General features: G+C 29.7%; 1 protein-coding gene across 2 annotated transcripts in view; it reads right to left on the minus strand.

The window, feature by feature from the left end:
* Positions 1-19851, minus strand: part of LOC139517113 (dentin sialophosphoprotein-like) — a 43899-nt gene continuing 24048 nt past the window's right edge. The window contains exons 3-7 of one of the 2 annotated variants that reach the window (XR_011663081.1): positions 19619-19671; positions 14241-14369; positions 6148-6292; positions 507-5251; positions 1-134 (exon numbers count right to left, since the gene is read on the minus strand). Coding sequence is in view for 1 of the 2 variants with exons in the window: in XM_071307797.1 (XP_071163898.1) it covers positions 3060-5251; positions 6148-6292; positions 14241-14369; positions 19619-19671 (2519 nt within the window). In the remaining variant the exon portion in view is untranslated. Of the gene's footprint in view, positions 5252-6147; positions 6293-14240; positions 14370-19618; positions 19672-19851 lie in introns of both variants that reach the window. The other variant, XM_071307797.1, reaches the window with a different exon arrangement.

Genomic DNA, 19851 nt, shown 5'->3' on the forward strand with positions numbered 1-19851 from the left:
AACCTGAGTATGTTTTATTTGTCATGATACACAAATATTGTAAATATAACATATTTATCTACATTGTCATTGCTATACACTTAATAAAATTACTTTTTTTTCGTTGTTTATTAAAAAATCTTTTTGTTTAGATTCTCATTACCTTTAAAAAAATTCCTTACGTCTGCAAGAAAGTATTAGAAAAAAAAAATAACTGTGTCACTGGACAAAATAGTTTAATTGGGTTTGTGCATGACATCTGAAATAGTTCTTTTCAATAGCTAGGAACACAATCATACACCATATACAATCATGCAAACTTTGTTGGCGGTAAACTAAAAAATATCTGAAACTATCAAATTACTTGATATTAACTAAAAATAGAATCCATGAAATATGAAATGATCCGCTCTAACTATAAACTGTTACACTACTTGTATCTAAATCATAAGTAACAGTTTAAAGCCCCTAACATATTGGCTAGAACATATTAGGCCAGTAGCTATGCAAATTAATTTTTTTTAAACTGATAAGTTACAAAACCCTGTTAATTATTTGTTCAACTCTTATCAGAAATATCATTGTTAAAACTATAATTTGACTACACTGATAGTTCTAAAATGTTTGTCTGTATCTTTCCCCTATATCCCTTTTTATAATTTTACTGGCGAAAAATAATGAGAATCTAAATTGTATAACATCTTATTCTGACATTTATTATACAAAGTGGACAACTTGTTATAGTCCAATAAAATTAAACATTCTTTTTTTCTGGAATAGCAAAAAAAAATAATTAAATATTCATTGAAAAGGGTAAAAATATTACAAATAAAATCTGCAAGTAACCCTGTTACAAAACATCAGTTCTTATAGAATTAACTCAAAACAACAAAACAATGAGTTGATCATTCTTTCACAAATACAGCCATACAGACCAATAAAAATATTTGCTTTAAAAGTAGAAATTTTTCAACTTAAAATAACCCTGATATTGCTATTATATAGTCACGGAATACTAAAAATTCAATGTTTGGTCTAAATGTTCTAAATCAGATATGTAAAATAAATATCTTAAAAAAATAGCAAAAATTAAAACTGGAATTAAATGAGGTTTAAAAACAGAATTTTAATAACTCTTTTTAAATGAAACTTTAGAAAAAAGTTTGGAAATTAAAAAAAAAATGGTCTAAGCATAAAAATATAAGTACTAAATATCATGGAATGTGACGAACAGATTTAAAAAAAAATACCTCCATATTTGTTTTTCATTTCATTAAAAACTGTGTATTCTAAACATTCAACATTTGTTGCACAATATTGATTACATGTTTCAAATTATGTTATCCATTTCATTAAATGTGTATATATGTATGATAAACTAAAACAACCTGATGTTAAAATGCAAAATATGTATATATATTGACTATAGTATTGCACTTAATATTATAAGATTATAAGATATACACTAATATACAAATTAATAATTAATCTACAATTTAAACAGCTATCTACAATTCATAATTACAAAAAACATAAACATAATATAAATACTTAAACAAGACAATATAAAATAGCACTGCTGAAACATTTTGGCATAACAAAAAATATTTTTTAGTATACTAGCTGTAGCATACAGGGGGTCAAGTGTCAAACATGATAGTTTTTAATTAAATATAGAACAGAGAATAAATGTCTTCCCCCAGCAGGACAAACTACCCTGTGAATTTATATATAACAAATTAAGCACCATATATATGAATATTTTTTACATTGATTAAACATGCATATGATGTCAAATTTCAAATTTTCATTTTTATAAAATCTCATTTGCAGTTAAAGGGAGATAATCCAGTCATCCTTCTACTCATGAAAAATTTGTCTAAATAATAAATAGCTTCAGATAAGTAATTTTCTTTTTGCATTATTGAAAAAATGTTTTAGTAGTTTCTTTTTATTATAACATAAAAATTATGTCAAACTGTGTCAAGTCTATTTGTATTATGACATTGTATATAACTGAAACCTGCAAAGCATACCGAAAAACAATGCTTATCACATTTAAGCAATAACTAAAAACAAAATGCAATGAAAAAGTAATCTAACTTTGTTTCATTTACTGGTATATAACTTTAAAAAAAAAAATAATGTAACTTATTAATAAAAGTAAAAATCTGTGGTGTCACCTAAAAGCTTATACATTATGATTTTTAAACTTTTGCATAGATTTTAAAAAGAACCCTGTTTCTTGGAGAAATAGTTCCATTAATACCTTAAATAAATTATACATTGGATAGTTGAATATACAATATGTATATGATAAAATTTGAGTATGAACAATTTCAAAATGTTTACTGACATAATCACTTGGCATATTATCCTGACCCAATTCATACTGGATGATGTTTTCTGCAAACATCTTCTAATACATTAGCTGAGTAAAAATGTTAATTTTTCCAGCTTTAGTATGTTAAAGTCATTACAAAAGTGTTGTTCAACTTCAAACCGTTTGTTATGCAAATGTAAAAGAAACAAACATTTCTTTAATTTACATGACACACCTGTTCATAGAATATTAAACAACACTTTGTTCTGGTCTTAAAAACAATCATTCTTTCATTTTAATTGTAATTTATTCTAAGTCATCCTTTCATTTGTTTGCAGAAAAAAATAATCACCAATTCAATTATAAATGGGTGTTGAAATGAGGTAGAAATTCATGAGCAACACAATTATAAATTTCACATACATAGTAACATATTTACTAAAACAGACATACAATAGACACAGAATCAATTATGGAACTTTTTGTATGATGCAAGCAGATTTTCATATTCATCATTATTAAGATAACTATAAGTAGGTGAAATATATAGGTGGGTATTTATAACGTTTTAAAACTTCCAGCAGGAAAAGTTGAACAGATTTATAATTGTTTGTATTTCAATACAACAATATGCATATTTTGAAAACAGCACCATAAGATTTTCCAAAAATAAAATTTACAATTGTGATTAGGTTTTAACATGCATGCCCAAACTTTTTAACAATAAATGAACAGTTCATGAGGTAATTAGTAAAATTTAACAGTCTGTGTCATCATCATCATGTCCGGACGTGGAAACTGACACACGAATGTTTTCTTTATTTTCAATTTTTACGGCTGGAATAATGTTATTATCACTGTCAGTATTGAAAATTACATCTGCTAAATTATTGGGGAGTTTGATGGAATCTGGAGACAAACCGAGACCATTGTCCTTCCCATTGGCAGTATATGGAGGTGGTGGCGTTGAACTACGACTTGATGATTCTGTCAAAGAATGTAATGACTGCAGTGATTCAGAATTGTCCGACAAGTTTGCTAAATTTTCTCTTGCTCGGAAGAAATTTGATTTTTTCATTCCTTTTTGTTCATTTTCATCTTCATTGATACTATCATTTGATGAAATGATATCTTCATTTATACTGGAATTAATGGTATCGCTATCATCAATAACATTATGGTCTCGCCAATCTTTAACTGAATCATCCTGCGGAATATCAGAAAATGACCCTGACCTAACTAACCTTTTCCCTGACCAATCTAATGAATTGTCAGTAGAATCTTTCGTCACATTTCCTGTGAAAGAACCTGTTCTTGTCATTTGTAATGTATTTTCATATTGTTCTAAATTTCCAATTTTATCAAAACAAGACATTGTCCTCAAAACAGATGATGATTTTGAATCAACAGTTACTGTTCTCACTGATCCAGTGGTATAATCATCCCTCACTTCAAAAGCTATCCCCCTTTTTTGTGAATCCTTTCCTTGTTTTGATTTTTGGCTCATTTGAGTTTCTATATCATTCAATTCATTCATAGATATATCGTAGGACATACCACTGATTGATTCTTTCGTATTCCTGCTTGGGTATGGTGTAGAAAACAAACTTGGGTTAGATGATGTCACATTAAAGTCAACTTCTGAGGTATTTTGTAATTTTGATTCATTTTTTTCATCGCCAGAGCTAGAAAGTGATGAACTGCTATTGGATGCTTTAATAACTGTATCATTACATACATCTGATCCTATACTTGAATTTTCCCCATTTTCAGTTGGAGAACCTTTAAATGCTATCAGATTTGATAATATCTGACCAGAAGAATCTTTCTTTGAATGCTCTGGAGTAATAAGTTCCTCATCAACAATAGGTCTATTATCAGGAGTTGACGGTCTCAGAGTACTTTCCATGTCTGATAAGCTATAATCCACAAGTGTTAGACTGCCAATATCAGGTGAGGATCTTGAGGTATCACTTTTTATAGTAATATCCACATCACTGAATTCAATTTTGTCACTCAAGACTGAAGTATTTCTATCCTTAACAGCAGGTGTGATTATTTCCTCAGATACCTCATCTATAAATACAGATGACTTTGGTTGTGATTCTGATAATTGTACCTCTGCTTCTGTGAACACTTCCTGTACTTCAATATCTGGTGACTGTAATGAACTAACTCTTGGACTGATAGAAATGTCACTTGACGATACACTGCTGCCACTAGACCTGTTCTTTTTCCTCCTTTCTGGTTTGGTTGGAGCAGATTTTGATTCTACAACAACTGTATCCAAGTCTAAAGAACCCACTGATTTAGGAGTTTCAGTGAAAGAAGTTTCAGCAGATGAAACAACAACTTTACTATTGTTTGAGTCATCATTTGGATCTTCATAACTTAGTCTCAACATATCTAGCTTATCTTGCTCATTCAATTTATCAAACAAATTGGCAGCAAAAGCTGTTGCATTTGATGTGTCATGTTTTTCGTTTCCGTCCACCATATCTACAGTGACTGATGGGATATTAGTTGGTTCTCTCTCTACTGTCACTACTGTTTCTTTGAAGACCTCCTCACCATTTGCTAACTTTAAATCATTCTTACTTCCATTTTCTTGAATTGTCGGGAAAGCCTCCCCTTTACCAGAGAATGATGGAGCAGCTGACGACCTCTGATGATTTTCCTTCTTTTTTTCTGGCCTCATTTCACTGAAGCTTCTTTGTGGCATCAATGTAGAGTCTTTCCTTATTTTCTTTAATGTATCCATTGACTGACTTCTGTACAGAGGATGACTAAGAGTAGAAGGAGACTCGCTGACACGACGGTCTTTACGTACAAGTTTCTCTTTTTGTAATGTGACTCTAACAGGATAAGGTGAAGCATAACTAAGAATGGTAAGAGCATCTTCGTACACCATGTTCTCAAAGGAAATGGTTACACTCAAAATCCGATCACCTGAAAAATAAAATTTAAAATAAGAAATTTTATACAATGTAAACTGTTACATATAGGACATGACTTAAATTGAATTCAATATTGCTCGAATAACTGGATACATATTTATGCTGAATTTATTTCTATATTTGCATACTATTTTCTTTGCTTGTTTTGTTTTGCTGTTTATACGACTGTCAATGTATGTTGTACCGTCTATGTGGACTTGTGGAAGCTTGCTCACCTCAACTGTGGGAGGTCATGGGTTTAATCCCAAACCAGGTCCAACCAAAGACTTTTAGATTGGTAGTTGCTGCTTCTTAGCTAAGCATGCAGCATAAAAAATTGAGAGCATAGATTGGTTAGCTAGGAATTAGAATAATGTGTCTATGTAAAAATGTAACAATGTCTTCAACAGATTGTTATCTAGTGAACTAGCAAACACAAAATCGAGTTCAGCGTGTAGACACTTGTTCTTGCACAAAACAGGGTAAGTTTTCATTTCATTTAAACATGTTTTAGTTTTAAAAATGTCTTTAATTTACTGCTGCATGTTTATTATCCATCAATCAATGAATCATGTAGAATTGTTTTTTGTTACAGTATTGATGGTAATTAAACTTATATAAAGAACAATATCTTTCATTCTGTTACCTCAACATACAAACATTTGACAGAAACAAAAAAAGTTACGCAGATGTACATTTACATAAAGAAAATAGATACAAAAATAATAGTGGAACTTTGTGCTTCTTTTCATGTGTTTCACTAAATTTTATTTCTTTTGCTTTCTTTGTTTCTCCTTCTGTTTTTTTGTTGCACTTTGTAGATAGCATTGGAAAATAAAAAAAACTTTGTATCTAATTTGTATGTTACATATCTGTTAAGATTTTCTCATGTAACATCAAGTGACATACCAACTTTAAATTGTCCTGATTCTACAGCTGGTCCCCTATTGTGAACCTGACTGACAAATATACCATCCCTCATACTGCCAGCTATATTAAATCCAAGACCAATGAAATCCTGACTCTGTAGCCATACACTGCTAACCTCTGGATCCTGAAAATAGAAACAATAACATCTAGAACTATTATTCTAATATTTACTTTTGATGAAAACATATTTTCTGCATTGCCTTGATCATCTGTGGTTCCTGAAAGTATGATCAGTCAATCAAAATTTATAAAAAAAAAACATTTTGTTGGCTTAAATTTCTTAATTTATACCCTCACCAGTTAAACTATACCAAACTACTCGGATTCTTACATATTTATTAATATAACTTTCAACAGCATTTTCTATTCTACAAACAAGCAGGATAGATTTTTCATTAATGGGTTTGCAGTCAAATTTTTAGAAGCCATTCTTGAGAAGCCAAGGCAAGCAAATTTCTGAAACACGTACCATCTGTCTCTTATCCTTGAACTTGCAATTTTTCTGTGAATAAAATATTTTGACTGTATAAGAAAACGTTTTCCTTTAAATTCTAAACCACCAAATCTGTATAGTTTGCCTTTTATGAATCTATGAGTATAAATCTCATATTACTATCAAACTATCAAAAGTCAGTATTTATTCCTAAACCTAAAACACCAAGTATCCATTTAACATACAGAGTATATTCAATTGTGACATACAGAGGGAAATATTGACAGTTGTCACCTAGGTTCTACATTTATCAAATATGTATGAAATCAAATCGTTCATTAATTTTGAAGGCTTTCCTACTTTATTATTAGTGTTTACCCTATTTAAATTGTGAAGGACCTTTCAAGACTGATAAAATTGAAGAGGTCTCCATTTATAAATGATATGTTATCAATAATTTCTTGTCTTTTTAGTAGGTAGTTGGAATTCCTGTGTGTGAATAATCCTCTTTAAAAATTGGCCTACTGTTTGGAGTGGGTATTTAATTTGATATTTCAATAAAAGGGACATTATTCATATTGTCATATTTCATTGAAAAGATGGTTTATCAAGTCAAAATGCACTGGGAATCGCTGCAATAAAGTCATGCTGTTCCTTGTAATGCTAAGATTTAATTTAAATTTACTGCTATGCTTTGCATTAAAGTCAGATCTCTTGGCAAAATATCTATAAGTTCATTCAAGTATAAACAAATCTAGAATTACCAATATTTTCCTGAATACACTATGTTGCTAGATCTCTCAAAGGTAAACATGAGGCATGGAAAATACTGCTATCAAGAAATGGACAAGAGGGTTTTGGTTTTTTTGATTTTCAAATTCAATTATCACCCTTAAAATAAACTCATAGATACCAGGACTAAATTTAGTATATACGCCAGATGCGGGTTTCGTCTACAAAAGACTCATCAGTGACGCTCCAATCAAAAAAAGTAAAAAAGGCCAAATAAAACTGTGTTTAATTCAAGCTTGTTTGTAACTACTTTCTATTTTTTAAAAAAATTGTTGAACCATTCATAAATATAACACAGGCAACGGTTGAGGATACATATCATATAAACTGAGAAAAAAATAAAAAAATAATTTCTATGTATCGTCTCTTAAAGATCAGTAATACCCCCTAAATGATGGTAGGGATAATTGGAATTAAAATTGAATAATTACAATGTTATCAAAGAAAACATTTTAACTATGATCATTTTGACTACAGTGTTTTTAAAAGGGAGATAACCAAAACTGATATTTGTTAATGTTTAATTCCAATATGTAGATATAGGTATCTAAAATATTATACTAAGGCTTTCTCAATGTTACAGTCAGTACTAATAGGTTCTACTCTGAAAATAGAACCTTAATAGTATGTTAATTAACACAAATACCATTCAAAAGGATCTGAGCTCAAAGAAAATACTATGGTTGACCCCATATACATTTTTGTCAAAAAATGTCTCTTAGTATGCAATAGCTGTTTTATATAAATGGTCATGTATTTATTTACCTTTTAAGTCTATAAAAATATATAAATTTCTATAATAACCTCATAAATTAAACCTGAATTATGTTTGTTTGTATGAAAGTTTGCATCATATATATATATACTGACATATACTGTAGGATGAAGGTGTAATATATTAAATGACACATACTGTAGGATGAAGGTGTAAACAAGCTCAATGATAAATATTGACTTAGAAACCTAATTCATCCTGATCTATTTAATTTTCATTTGAAAATTACATAATGAGTCAAGCTAACATATGAAAAACGTATATTAAAATTAACTAAAAGTTTATTTATTCTTTTTAAAGTCCTTTGTTTACAATACTAAGAATGAGAAAATTACAATTGAATATTTACACTTATGTAACCAGCTTTAAAGGAATTACATCATTTGAATTGCATTTTCCATCTTTTTTAGCACTTTTTTCAATTATTACTAACATTATTAAAAAATGCTCATCCGGATACAAAAGGCATCAATTTAAACTGATTCATATATCCACCCTTCCTTTAAGAAAAAATATTTACATAATCAATGTAAGATCTACCTGAAATAAGACCTTTTATGTCTGTTTATCCTCTCTACATAGAAAGTTGTTTTGTCTGCCTTACATTTACACATATTTTCCTATACTGAAACAGATCTGTGCATGCTTACTTTGGGCGAGTTATGTTTGGAGATGAGTTCATGATTTATCATAGAAATTAAAATGAAAATGCTAACGTTAGTTAGTTATGATTGAAAGCAAATTACATGTGAAAATTAGAGATTTGGACTGTCATTGTATTCTTAATCTTGTTTTTCTTTATTTCCAAACCACCTAGAAGAAACTTTTCATATCTTGAAAAAAATCATTTAACATAAAAAGAATAAAGTTTCAGAAATGTAAAGCATGTTTTTTCTCATTTATTTCATGCATAAGTGTGATTTATTTAAGATTGACTGTTTGTATAAAATTTCTGTAATTTTCCCCCCTGATTTTGTAATACCTTTTGAATTACTAATTCCACCATATGTGTTTTCTAAGTGTCATAAATAAGGTTAGGTTTAAAATACTTGAATCCAGCATGATGTTTAATTACTACAATATGTACAAAAATAAAAGTAAAATCAACTGAAAATCTGAGAGACCTAAGTAATCCAAATTTGAAAAGGCCGTAACTAACGCCCAATTAGGGAATGTTCATTAATTCTATCCCTAACATCATGTTTTACCATGACACTAATGTAGAAAAATAATCTACTGGTTTTTTGAAGATTTATTATGTACTTTAGTTTGAAACCCGATGATTTTTTTTCTTTTGTTGTGTTCATAAGCAATGTTTGTATTTAACACCTAAAGGTCATCTGATTCCAAATTAGTTTTTTGTTAGGTTGTTTCCATTACGAAATACCTATAAAATATACATTTTTGATGCAAAAAATAACCAGATGATGCAGCAATTCTTAAAAGACTGTTCAGAGTTGTTTGTGAGCTCTTTTACACATAATTAATTTGTTGATGAGTGGCTGGTTCAGATTATTGTTGTGTTCAATAGTTTTGTTTTTAATGATACTCCCAACAAAATTGGGTTGGAGACATTGCGTTTTGTCTATAGATTCAACTGTCTTGGTTAAGATGAAAAAAAATCAGAATTAAGCAGCAACAAATCAAAGTGGAATAATCTTTTGTCAGTTGATGTATTAAGTTGAGCAATAAAGGTCCAAACTAAAAATAAATGACCATGACCAATGAGTTTTGGCTTTGATCAAGTTTTACATAATGCTGAGTTGACAAAAGGCTCCATACTCAAAGAAGTTATATAGAATAACATATACATTAACTAATTAATGCTTCAAGTGTGCTAATTATCATAAATACTAGGTATTCAAGTCTTTTAACTTAAAGCAGTTTGCTGTTTTAACGTATTAAAATATCAAGGCTGCATTTTCTTACCAAATTACACAGGATCTTCAATGACACAAATTGCAATTTATTTATATATACACTTAAGAAGATAGGCAAATAGGCTTAATCCTTTTTCAGATACTACATATTTTATTTTCATTTTAACTATCAAACCCTCAGATCAAACCTTTGTCAGGATAAGTTTTAAATTTCAAGCAGAGATTTAAAACATTTGAACTTGTTAAATTCTGACCAATGCTTTTCTGCTTTGGGCTATACATCTGTTGTGAAAATGGATAGTACCAGTACACTGGCTAATATCTAATTACTAAAGAGGTTTAAGTTCTGTATGGTATGTGCTTCCAGCAAAGATTTTAAACTCCCTCATTTATTTATCTAATTGCAAGACTTGTTAAATACTGAGGTTTTCTATTTTAGTAATTAAGTGCCTTTTTAAGGATGTTTTAAAAATGATTGGAGAATAAAACAATGACTAGAGGCTTTGTCATAATCCTTTATTTCGTCATATTTCATTACAGACAAGTGGTGTGTATACTACTAAATCAGATTCTGACGCCCTAAGCTGAACCAGTAAATCTTAGTACTACAGATTTAGTAAACAATATTATGACTAATCCCTTAAGAATATCTTTAAGAAGACAATGCTTTTCAGAACTTCTTTACAATTTTTTGTATTTTCAACAAAAGTGAAGAAAACAGCACTACAATGCTGCATTCCAAAACAACACTTGACAAAATTAACAGTACATAGCGACAATATTCAGGAAGTGTTAGAAATGTGCAACAAAAATGACCTATAATCGTATTTTTTGGGGGCATGTGTAATCTTTGTAACCATATATAAATGTTGTTGAACCCTATACAAATATAGGCCATATTATTGAAAGTAAATCCCAGTAATCCTACAACACCATAACTATGTATGTAGGATAAGGTATGAATTAAATATATACATATACTTAAGGCTTTCACTTAGTTTTTCTGCCTCCTACATGTAAAGATATGTTTAAAAAGCTTGACTTTATGCCGTTTTCAACACTTTTCTGTTACATTATTTCAAGTTTATGCATCAAATGTTAAAAAACTATTATTTCAACAATGTATGATCTTATACTGTAGTTTTGAAACACGTTTAAAAAATAAATTTAACTCAACTTGAAACTTGCTTTTTCCTCATATGACAGATGTCACATCCTTTCATGGAATTGTAATGTTTTAATATACACTAGAATGTATAAAAGGAGACAAGAGATACCAATTTATGATTGAGAGAAACCCAAAAGACATGGGATTTTGTTTCAAAAACGATTTTGAAAAACAAAAAGGTTACATATACATTGAGTTGTATTACATTTTGTCATGCCAAGGGATTTATGGGTGACTACAGGGTATGGGTTTGACACATTGTTGAAGGTTGAACTGGTGACCTTTAGTTGCTTAAATCCACATCGTTTGGACTCTGGTGAATAGTTTTATCGTTGGCAATCGTACCACATCTCTTTATATTTAAATAAATCCTTCTCTGGTGTGGCACATTTTCTTGAGACAATCATATTATATGTACTATCCATAGAAACATGTTCATGTCGTGGTGAAAAGTTATACAATTACTCCTAAATTATACAATCCAACTTATTCAATGTAAATGCATTAAAAAATTAATTTGACCTTGGAAATTTTTATGCTTAATAATTTGAATTACGTACTATAAATACTGATACCAATTATTATTATCGAACTATTAATGTGACAGGACTAAAATTAAATTTTTTGACGGACCATTAAAACATAATATACCAAATCGATCAGACATACTTAATCACTAACCCCCAATTAGAAGTAATAACAGGTTCAACATTGTCCAAAAGTTCATTGAATGAAGACTGTTTATTACCAATCCTTTAAACTATCAAATAATTTAATGACAATACTGGTTTGTAGAAATCTCAGCACATTAAGTGTTTAGGTAGAAAATTTGTAAAAACAAATTGATGGGTTACATGAGTTCAATATTACAATTGTTGATCATGCATGTAAAATCTACCATTTATGTCTGCCTGCAAGGGGAAATTTGAAGATGTTATCGGAAAGTTAATTTACTTGCCATTCATAGATTATACATGAACGAGACAACAAAGATGGAATTAGAACCACTCCTTTTACAGGCTCTTCATATATGCTATTTTCACAATCAATTATAATCAATTGATCAGTTTTTATGACATTCAAAAGTTTATGAAATTTGACAAAAATCAATTTTTATTCAGAATTGTATAAAATAACATCAATCTTCTGGATATATATATAAACCCAATTATATGTAATTTTGTATTTGAAAATGATTTTTGACTTGTTGAAAGATTAATTGTAAGGAAATGAATGATCATTTAACTTTATAAGGCTTATGAATTTTTTTTCCATTCTAAAATGTTTTTTCTACCACCCTTGCATCAAATTATTTTGTCTTCTGTGTTGGGATCAGGATGTAACATTTTAACAAATAACCATAAGGAATGACTATTTGCCTCCTTTGATTTAAATAGTTGTTCCTTAATTCCTGAAATCTACCTAGATGACTCCAGCCAGTATATCACTACAGAAGGGTGTCAAATTCTCCACAGCCAAAAACACCAGGATGTATACCTGGTTATCAGAGGCAAGTTACTTTCCACAACCAGTCAATTGTACAAGGCATATAAGTTTCCACAAACCAATCTCCTCTTTGCTTTGAAATCAGGAATTTACTGGAGTAGTCAAAAGCAGCATTGCAAGAATTGCAAGAATTCCCCAAATAATATTGAATTCTTTGCCTAGTTTGACCAATATGAGGAATTCCTTTTAACATAAAAACAGATAATGTGCAAAGATCTTATTAGATGGTGCTAGGTACAAAACAATCAACCTTATTGATTAGAGTGGTGGATCTAATACATTCCAGAGGTTAAGCCTATGTAATACGATTATTGCAACCATCAGAAAGGATGAAAAAAATATCAAACCGTGACCTAATCAATCATCAGATTTCAAATAAATCCATAAATTATCAATACACATATTTGCTTCAGTACATTAAATGATTGTGGGTTGCCAGAAGATTTTATGGAAAAGTTCCATACTGAGGATTTTATAAGGTATGAATAACATGAGAGATGAGGTGTACACCAATGAGACAGCAACTTAATTGTAGAGTACAACAAATGGTATATACAAATAAACAGATGTCTATTTAATGTGTCAAACTCTAAATGAGCTAGTTCCAAAAAATAAATTTAACTCAAACATCTGAGGATGTCAATAAACATAAAATTCTCTAAATGACAAAAAACCATTTTGGATATAACAAACCACTGACAAAATTCCTTGACTTAAGGCAAGCACATGAACATGTAGAAAGGTTGTATTAGCTTTTTGACATCTCAATCCCTCTCCATTCAATCTTGATTGATGGAAAATAAAAATCAGGAAAAGCACTTTTAAAACTCATGAAATAGGTGACTTATACAACTATAACATTAACTAATGATAATATATCAAAGAACAGTAGACATTACAGAATTCAAATTCAGAGTACATAACCTAACAAAAAAGCTATTTCAGAAAAATTCCAACAGAAAAAAATAATCTTTTATTATCTGCCACTCCTGTTATGAGACAAATATTTGTGTTTTACATCCCAACCTGTTACAGTTATTTGTCTTTCTGTCACTCGTGGGACATGATTTCACAAAATAGCCTTAATATAGTAATGATAAATTCTCAAGAGTTGTAAAAGCCAAGTTATCTGACAAATACAATGTTACCAGGTGTCTTTCTTGTAAGATTTGTGAATGAAAAATGTTAAGTGCATGTTATTTCAAGGAAAATTTTTCAAAACAAAACTCATATAAAAGATAAGATTAAAGTCAAGTAAGAGATTTTTGTCAAGGAAAAGGCACATTTATGGAGAATTTAGTTTTTCCTTGCTATATACTGATACTCATGTACTCCTTTTTTGCACATGTAGTCTGGTTGTTTTTAGTCACAAATTTTCTAGCGTATGTTTCTAACAATGGTGTACGTCTGAAGCCTTTACAGGCAATATGCTATCAGAATCTACAACAGCTGACAGAAATATAGTCCAAGATACAGTCGACAGTTGACATTATTGTTCATTGTTTGTTATTAACTTACCACTCCAAAGAAAGTATCATCAAATGATCCAACGGACCCATTTCTCTGTATTCCTGGTGGAATGTCTGATGTTGGTAGTGATGACCAGGGCTTATGTGATGGTCCCTCACCAATAGATGGCTTTGGAGACTGGAAAAAAAGATTATATATACAATTACAAACTTGAATATTTCAATTATGTCCAATATGTGACACTTTCATCACATTTCAGTCATTTAAATTGCATATATAAATCAATTAAAAGGTGACTCCTGTTATACAAATATGTACACCTTGCAGTAATTATATAAGTTCAACAAAGAAAATAAGGTTGAGATCAGATGTTAGACTGACATATACCCCTTACAATGATTCTATAAACCTAAAATCTGGCCAAACCAGGAAAAATGCTGATTGTCAATTATGAGAATTCAATTTGCTGGAAAAAAAATACGTGCAATATTGCATCATAGTTTTCCAAACACTTGCTCAACTTGGGAACAGAAGTTACGATGCCCCTAGAGGCACAAATGATGTTCACTAAAACCAAAGTTTTTGGGAAAATGCATTGAACTTGAAAGTGGTCTATTGACATGCTTTTGGCTGCAGTTTTTATTTACTATTTTCCATGGAAAGATATAATCCACACAGTTTAAATTGTAACTTTCAAAGAATATTACTTTCATATACATGCAATTGAATCCATGAAAAATTAATTCCAATGAAATCAAATTTAGAGACAATAACACTTAAATTTTATCAAATGTTTCTTCATGATATCAGATACCCCTTATTTTTTTCATCATTTTACATTCTAGGTTCAACACAAAAAAGTCTGGTGTCATGCCCCACCACTTATTTCATTGAAATGGGGGGATGTCCAAGTTTTTCTGGTGGTAAAAAGTCGAAATCATTATGGGGAAATACATATGATTCTCAGTATGTATCGTAACTTATCAAAACAAGATTACTTGTACTTAAATAATTAAACTTGATCAATGTACAATAGATCGCTTAGTTAACTTGTTCTTCTCAATCAAAACACCTTTTCTTTCTTCTCAATCAAAATACCAAAAAAAACAGAATCTTTTACAAGATTTTGTGACTTGGTAAACAAATATTTAACCTTTGATGATATGTTTATAGCACAAAGCATTACAGATTATGACAAATTTTCACTATGTGACCACACAAATCTAGACATTAATTGCAAATTCTTGACACCTTATAAATTATACATTACATCACCAAAGAAAATAACAAATACCGAAAATGTATTCAAATCATATTAAAAGTTTCACTTGACCGAGTTTATAATACTTAACATGCTAATGGGATAAACGCACTCTGACCTTGACTTTCTGAATATATTACAAGTTACTTTATATTTTTTTCATTTTCAGAACAAGAAAAAGAAATTGCCATAAAATTATTTTTATTTAAAATGTTTTTAATATATGAAATAAAAAATTGCCCCAATTTTTATTAGGTTAGACTTTGATGGACTTTGATGAGGGAATTTCTGGAATTTTTCCTCGAACCATTAAAAGTAAGTCAATTTGTCTGTAAAACTATAACCTAATAGCCAATGATGATTAAAAATCAATCATATTTCAGGATCATTTTAGTTTATGGTGTACTTTATGAGGAAAATTATCATCCCTTAATGCAAATTTGAGGTAAATCATAAGATGAAAGAAAATTGTCATCACTGTTAATGAGCATCTGTATCCTAAAATAAAAAAAAATAAATCACTACTAGAAATGAATATCAATAAAAAAAATGTTGTATGGAAAGAAACTAAATGTAAAGCAGAGTTCCTGAGTAGATAATTCAAATCAACAAATCAATTTCTATAAATCAGCCGTTTCGATATATAATTTTGAGTAGAATAAAATTGAGAATGGAAATGGGGAATGTGCCAAAGAGACAACAACTCGACCATTGAAAAAAACAACAGCAGAAGGTCACCAACAGGTCTTCAATGTAGCGAGAAATTCCAGCACCCGGAGGCGTCCTTCAGCTGGCCCCTAAACAAATATATACTGGTTGAAATTTAGCATATACAGTACTTGTGGCCATATTGTTTGAACTAACAAGATTCAACCAAACATAAATCTTAAACAAGACTAACATAGGACATATTCCCCTATTTTAATATTTCATGGTTGCAAACATGATACTACAATGTTTAAAAATGTCCTTTATTCTTATTATCAAACATGGCCATTTAGGTTGGTTAAACTTGGTTTGTAAAATCACCAAATACTGTTTTGAAACTTAAAACCAAAGTCATTATTAACATCCAGGTTCATTCCCTTTGGCCAAGTGGCTCATATTAGTTTTTGTATAATGGACAACAATTGCGATAACTCACACTAGTAGTACATGTATCAAGCTACAGTAATCTTTAGAAATGGTCCATACACCATTTTGATTACCTTATGTTGTTATTTTTGTTTGTGTAAAGACTTCTACAAATTCAATATGTTAACTTTCAAACTTTAGATATACTCAAAAGTATATAAAACAGTTTAAAGGACTTGCTTTAGTGCTGTATTAAACTTTAAAACCATTTATTTAAAAGTTGCTGTAAAGATCGTCCTTTTTTATAATCTGAATAAAAGAATTTTGGGTTGATTATTAATGAGGCAGCAACTAACAAACAAACAGAAAACCAAGTTTATACCTTAAATGTATTTCTAATCTTATAATTGATGTTTTAGCACAAATTATTAAAGCAGTTATTGAAAAAATATTGAATGTTACCATTAAGCTTACTGGTTACCTAATTAAATTACCATTTCTTGTTACTTTAAATGGATGATTAGTGTTTTAAAGAATAGTTTAAATCCACAGTAGTTATTATGAATGGCGTCAAGCGATACCACTAGGCGAGAACACTGTATCGTTTTACTGTCAGAATCTATACAAGATTGCATGTTGACATCACATTCACTGGAAGATGAGCAACCTTATACAAGCTGAAGAAATGTTTTAATAGTCAAATATTGACCTTTAAAAGATTTGTTTACATGCCATACATGCCTAACCTATACACCCAAGAATGCTGTGACCTAGTTTTTAATTAATCAAAACTATATAAGTTTTCAATGCCTCTTTTTAATGCTGTTCGTAAATAAAACTTAACACTACCAATTCAAAAGCAAAAATAATACTGGGTGAACCATTTAAAAGGCTAGGCTAATCTTTAAAAAGATCTACTCAACATATAAGAGACTAGACACATACTCTACACTCCAATCTGAGGCTTTAAACAGATAAAGAATTAAAAACACAGGTCTGTGTCTCAAATTTACATACCAAGCAAAACTGGGTTTTTTTTCAAAAAGAAAACATATACAAGTACAAATAAGATCCCTCAGCACCTGATTAATGGTGAAGTCACTGTTTTTTATTGGGTACAGGTTTTCCAATCCAACGTTTTCTGTGTAGTGTATCATCATCAACTAAACATGTATTCACATTTAAATTCAGTTTCTTTTTTTTATTACATTTCAGTAACATTCACTCCAAAAGTTTTAAACAAAATAAATAGACAATTTTGAGGAAAAGAGCTGTTAGAATTTTATTTTTAGCTTGTTTTTTAAATCAAATATAACGAATATGTATATAAGCATGCACTCTTAAGAAAAAACATGAACCTAACCAGGAATAAGGCTGATAACTTATATATTAGCCATATATTTATATAAAATGTTGACATTTATATTCACTATAATCCTCTTACAAAATAATAACAAGAGATATAGAGTTCTTTATAATCTCAATATCATTTATCTCATCAAGTATCTATGAACTTAAATTCTTACAGTATCTTTAATAACATAAGAACAAAAGAACTGTGTCAAAATAACACCTTTAAAGTAATATGAGTATACAACTTCATAGGGCTCATTGATATGGAACATTTGGCTATCACAGACTGCAGAAGTTTACACTTCACAAACAATAGATATAGTCATGATATGTGACAAGGACACTTCCTATACAAAATAATTCAAATTAAGTCAAGGGTATGATCTACTTTTTACTCATAGAATGACATTTAGAAGACAGACCAGACCAGATATTGTTACAATGTAATAATAGTGTTTAACAGTGTTACAATGTTAACATTTAGTGTTTAACAGCATTACAATGTAACATTTAGTGTTTAACAGTGTTACAATGTAACATTTAGTGTTTTAACAGTGTTACAATATAACACTTAGTGTTTAACAGTGTTACAATGTAACATTTAGTGTTTAACAGTGTTACAATGTAACATTTAGTGTTTATCAGTGTTACAATGTAACATTTAGTGTTTATCAGTGTTACAATGTAACATTAGAGTTTAACAGTGTTACAATGTAACATTTAGTGTTTAACAGTGTTACAATGTAACATTTAGTATTTAACAGTGTTACAATGTTACATTAGTGTTTACCAGTAAATTTAGGCAGGACTTCACACATGAAATTTGTCTCCAAGAAATGCTTACTTTAATTACAAATGTTGCCACCAAAAATATATGTGATCAGTGATAACAAATTCATACTACGCTTCTTCATTGTATCATATATGGCAAAGCCAATGTTTTTCTGAGGAAAGACACAGAAATCTTTCCAGTTAAAATATGAGGGCATAAAATCCAAAGGTTCTGAAAACATACTGGAAATTCTGGAATATACATTAATACTAAAAGTTACTAGTTATGGGAGTGCCTTTTAAGAATCAAAGGAATATCACCACTTTAATACAATATTTAAAAAGAAGATGTACGTGGTATGATTAAATACCAATGAGTCAACTCTCAATAGAGGTTGAACTAAAATAACAAGAAAAGAGCAGTCAATTTAATACAGCAAAATAAGTTTCTGTTTTTTTAAGGCACTGTCAGGTTTGTTTGACCTGCAACATTTTGTGCCTATTTTAAAATGTACCAAGGACCCATAACTTTTGTTTGAACTGCAAAAAGAAAATCATCAATTTGAAATTGACTTATTATACCAATATATCAAAGTTTGCAAAGCATTGGTTGATCAAACTGAAACAACATATTACAGTGCAATTTAAAAATTTATCAAGGACCATTACTCTCAAACAGTATAAGTCAAAATCATCAAAATTAAATTTCACCTCCATTTTGTTATCACTAACACAATATCAAAATTTGAAAGAGCATTGGTTGAAGGGTTCATAAACTATCGCAGGGAAACAACTAAAGTGCTATTTTCCAATCTATAAAAGACCATAACTCCTTTTTTGCATAAATTTAAAATTATTAATATATTAATAATTGACCAGTGAATTGTTCTGTAATCAAACTGGAGAACAAGCTAGCTTGCCATGTTTGTTATCATTTATCAAACAAGGTCACATGAATATTCATTACCTTCTTCTTGGCAGGTGATGTGTATTCCTGACATTGTATGTAGCCACCAACACCTACAAAATAGTAATGATAAACATGTTTATAGTTGTGTCTTATGACTTTAACAATCAGTAATAAGAGATATAGTATAATAAACAGCTTTTGTCTTTCCTTTCCTGCCATTAACAGGTTTTTATTGATACTGACATTAAGTGGTTGATGCAATACCTTAAAACAGACATAACAAATTGTTT

Source organism: Mytilus edulis, chromosome 3 (assembly GCF_963676685.1).
Source record: "Mytilus edulis chromosome 3, xbMytEdul2.2, whole genome shotgun sequence".
NCBI lineage: Eukaryota > Metazoa > Mollusca > Bivalvia > Mytilida > Mytilidae > Mytilus > Mytilus edulis.